The sequence below is a fragment of the Lynx canadensis genome, chromosome B2, assembly GCF_007474595.2.
Source record: "Lynx canadensis isolate LIC74 chromosome B2, mLynCan4.pri.v2, whole genome shotgun sequence".
Taxonomy (NCBI): domain Eukaryota; kingdom Metazoa; phylum Chordata; class Mammalia; order Carnivora; family Felidae; genus Lynx; species Lynx canadensis.
In genome coordinates this window covers 776,951-781,789 of record NC_044307.1, presented here as the reverse complement: position 1 = coordinate 781,789, position 4,839 = coordinate 776,951, and the positions used below count along the sequence as shown (strand labels likewise).

The 4,839-nt window shown below is 38.3% G+C and overlaps 1 protein-coding gene across 1 annotated transcript; it reads right to left on the bottom strand.

Moving 5' to 3' along the window:
• Positions 1-3,335: 3,335 nt before the first annotated feature.
• On the bottom strand, positions 3,336-4,280 carry LOC115515017 (olfactory receptor 2W1-like). Its single transcript, XM_030317121.1, has one exon. It carries the CDS (start codon positions 4,278-4,280, stop codon positions 3,336-3,338), a length of 945 nt encoding a protein of 314 aa, XP_030172981.1.
• Between the last annotated feature and the right edge of the window lie 559 nt (positions 4,281-4,839).

Sequence of the window (4,839 nt, the reverse complement as noted above, 5' to 3'; positions counted from 1 at the left end):
GCAGTAGTGCAGTTAATATAGAGTATTTACTGGTTGGCAAGCACACTGATAGGCAAGTACTCTGAAGATTAGAAAATTTGAGATTATACCTGGGGAAGGGGAGCCCAAAATGGAAACACTGGACGTCCTGCTAAAGCTGCAATTGGCGACTGATGAACACATTGGAAAACAGTGATAACGAAGAAAAGCAATAGGCCATATATTTGTACTCAGAGTTCATGGAACATTTCTTCCCAGTAAGATACAATGACACAACGGACAGAAAGTTTTCTTTTGATATTTTAGTTGGCAAACAAGGGGGTAAAACATGACCCATAGTTTTCACACGGCTGCTATAAATGTGCGCTTAACATCATAGAGGAAATAGGTGAAAGTTAAGTTACTCTCGGGGAGTATTTCCTTTCATGTTATCACTGCAACCTAAAGCAGAGTCTAGTTTCTCTTGAATCCTCAGCTCCAAAGAAAATGTACGGATTTATGAAGGAGTGATAGTAATGAGTGTCCTCCTTAAGAAGTGGCTGCTGTTTCTGAAAAATGACAAGTAGCTAATAATATTCTGAAAAGTATCCCTAAAAAGCAAAAAGGAGTTGTTTTCTTCTGACACAGATCTGCCGTTGTTTAACAGAACTGAAAGCAAAGAGTAGAAGTAGCTTCATATAATTAGGACAAGTTTGCTGCCAATAGAATTACGAACACTGTTAGTTTTACAACCTTTTTAGACTTAGACTGGTGGGGTTGAGATTTTCAACCTATGTGTATCATTTGTAGCAGTCCTGTTAGTTTCTAAAAACAATATTTATGAGGCAGTAGATAACTAATACAGAAAGAGTAAGATGACTGTTTCCCCAAATTTGTGGTAACACATGGTGTTGTCAAATTTTTCTGTAGTTCCAGGGAATCTCCAGCGTTTGAACCTGATTAACGGAGGCTGTCCTTGGATCCAAGGTGTCAGCCACTAACCTAGAAGACCATTCATACCTTCCTGAGGTGCTAGAGCCTGGGTATGCTGCCTTTTCAATCGATTTGGGCCAGGGGAGATCGCAGTCATCTTTGCAGTCAGGGACAAGCACGTGCTATGACAATGAGACATTGGTTTTCAATCTTTTTGCCATTGTCAGCAACTCCCTCCCAGTGACGTTTTCACATCACAGTTACACTCTGTGTCTATTCATGTACTGTGGTTTTTTGGAGGGCTACCCATCAGTGTATTTGCTATGAGTTTCTCCACTTCTCTGGAAGCCAAGGTTTTCTTCCTTGGGAGTCACATATGTGATGTGAATGCATACACTGGTAAGTAAGTCAGGTCCTTAGTGTGACCCAAATTTTTGTGTGGATGGGAATAAATTAAAGGGAATCTACTATAAAGTTAGCAGTCATCATTTCTAGGTTATGAGATAAAGAGAAAGTTTTCTTATATTTCTCCTGTTTTCCTCATGTCCTGATACACACTTATAAGGATTCCATAAATGTATGCACTTAAAAGAAAAAATTATCCTATCTTTTCCTTCTCCTAGGTCTTAGGTGTTGCAAAATGTCCTAAACATTAAAGCCTAAAGATGTTGCTCCAGCATTCATTATTATTTATCATATCATATCATATTATTTATCATTTATCAAATATATTTATCATATACATTTATCATATTCTGTAGAATAATATAATTTTCATATATTTTATTTAAAAATGATTCATTCATTTAATAATTGTACAGATACTCAATATGTAATTTTATCATAAGCCACTATAGACACAGCAAAATCTCATATGAATAAGAGTTTCTATGGTGTTGAAAAGCTCACCAATGTCTTTTTTTTTTTAATTTTTTTTTCAACGTTTATTTTATTTTTGGGACAGAGAGAGACAGAGCATGAACGGGGGAGGGTCAGAGAGAGAGGGAGACACAGAATCAGAGACAGGCTCCAGGCTCCGAGCCATCAGCCCAGAGCCCGACGCGGGGCTCGAACTCACGGACTGCGAGATCGTGACCTGGCTGAAGTCGGACGCTTAACCGACTGCGCCACCCAGGCGCCCCTCACCAATGTCTTTTTATCAAACAAACATACAAACAAATAAAAAAATTAGATAATGCCAGTGTAGTGACAAGGGCAGGTTTTGGAGGGAATTCAAAGGACAGATATATGAGATTTGTAATGATGTTTCTCATGAGCCAAGATATCAACTGAGTGCAAAGTTGAGTAAGAGATTTTTAAATGACAAATTACTTGTTTATCAAGACTGGGATGAGCTTTTCTCACAAGGAAAAGTTGGTATTCATTTCCAGTGACCAGACTGTCACCATTCTATATGTTCTCCTTTCAAATTCCTTACAATACTATGAAGTTTGTATTTTCTCTGTGCCTTCCTATGTTTTGGTATCATCATCCTCTCTCAGATTTTTATTTTTACCAAGACCTATGAAACTGGTGATTTTAGTGTTATTCCCAAAAGTATCACAACTTCAAATAATGTTTTCACTGTGGAAACCTGGGAACTAGAAGGTTTAAGGATGGGAGAGAAAATACCTTTAACCCTAACAACTCATGTACCCCACCCAAATACCCCAGGTGGATGACAGCTAACTCCACCACCATATCACAAGGTGCAAGGGCATGGTAATGTGAGGACTCTCACATGAAGAGGATTTCCACTCTTGGAAATGGTCAACTTGTAAAGAAGTGGAGTGTTTTTTTCTCCAGCATAGAGCTACTCAGAATTTCTTGGCATTGTGTTAGTGGAGGCCAGTCTAAGAAATGTGATATGCCACATGATGGCTCTGTAACAATTAAAAATTGAGGCAGAAGTTGGGTGAATATTAGTGGGGAGTTGATCTGCACCACAAAATCCCTGATGACATATCAGGTGGATGAAGAGGACATTATTTCGCATAAAGTGGTAAGTCTGGTAAGAAGAAATTAGTGTCCATTGTAATCATACATTAAAATAAAATTCCATGTGAAATTTACTATCTTAATTAAGATTTAAGAATCTTAAAATTCCATGTGAAATTTAATATCTTAATTAAGATTTAAGAATCTTAATATCTTGTACATGCATCTATTACTAAACTAAACCACTTTTCGTAATTCTATGTTTACTTATCTGTAGTTCCTGATTCGTCTTGAAGGCTTTTAAGTGTATAAATTGAAGTTTCTTTATGAAACTGCATCTCTATCTCCTTATAATTCTTTGTGCTTCCTACTTCTTTAGAAAGTCACTACCTACAACAATTCTTGGTACATGGCAAACACCTAGTAAATGCTCTTTACATAAATGAATCGCTACATCTTCTCTTGGTAAAGGTCAGTGTTATTTCTTTAACTCTCATCCATCTAACTCATGACTTTGCTGACCATTTTTCTGCACACAGTATTCTGTTTACTGCACTCTTTACATCTTTGTTTCTTAAAGTGTAGATCAGAGGGTTAAGGGTAGGTGTAACAATTGTGTAAAAGAGTGTAAAGAACTTCCCCTCATCTTGGGATGTGCTATTCTGTGGCTTCATGTACATATAAATGAGTGTTCCATAAAACAGAGTTACTACTGTGAGGTGGGAACCACAGGTATTAAGGACCCTACTCCACCTTGCTGTTGACTTGATCCTCATGACAGCTTGAGTGATAACTGCGTATGAGATTAGAATTAGTAATAGAGGTACTAGAAGAAATATCACTCCAAGAGCATAGACAACGACCTCAATTACTTTTGAGTAGACACAAGCCATCTTGAGCAAGGCTGGCATCTCACAGAAAAAATTGTCCACCTCCCGGTGCCCACATCTTGGCAGTTTCAGAGTCAAGGAGCAAAGAATTAAGGCACTGCCAAGACCACCTAACCAGGCGACAAGCACCATCTTTTGGCAAAGCTGAGGGTGCATTACTACTGTGTAGTGAAGAGGTTGACAGACAGCAGCGTAGCGATCATAGGCCATCACAGCCAAGAGAAGACATTCTGTGGCTCCCAAGTCAAGGGCAAAGAAGAATTGGAGCACACACCCTCCGTAGGTAATAGACTTTGTTGGACCCCATAGATTTACCAGCATCTGTGGGATAATGCTAGTTGCATAACAGAGGTCCAGAAAAGACAAATTGGATAGGAAGAAATACATGGGAGTATGGAGCTGGCTGTCTAGGTTAGATACAAGGATGATGGTTGTGTTTCCTACCAGAGTCACAATATAGAAGATGAAGACAACCCCAGAGATGATGTGTTCTAATTGGGGCCGATCAGAAAACCCCAGCAGGATGAAGTCTGTCATGGAACTTCCATTGTTTTTGTTCATGACTCCTCATGAAGGTCTAGAAGACAGTACCCTGGTAATTAAAAAAAAAAATAGCATCACCTTAGGTAGAAATACGATCTCTGATGTTTGCCATGAGTGTCCCCAATTCACTTGTTTGTGTGCTCTTTCCCTTTGGAACATTTCTTTTAACACTCTTATATTCAGTGACCATAGCTTCTGCATGTTCACTCATCACCAGAGTGGTTCTAAAAATAATATGATAAACCCAATCACACTGAATTGTAAATAATTGAAAAGGCTTAATATGCTATGACACCTATGATTCTCTGTACTTTGGGTAAGCAATAAATCCATAAAGTTAATTACATAATTTAAGAGTAGGATATGTTTAGTGCTGTTCCTTCTTCAAATTATGACATTAGGTCACTTGACATGACAAATTTTTCCCTTATCAAAGGAGAGGAGTTTGAGGTAAAAAGTTAAATAACCTATTATGCTGGGATAAGCTGCACCATTTGGTAGCAGAATCACTTTCCACATTTATGTCCAAATGTCTGTATTCCAGCCATTATCATCACCATCACCACCAACCTCTTCC

Coding starts and splice junctions, on each gene's coding strand:
- LOC115515017 (XM_030317121.1), bottom strand. CDS start 4,280: ATGAACAAAAACAATGGAAGTTCCATGACAGACTTCATCCTGCTGGGG.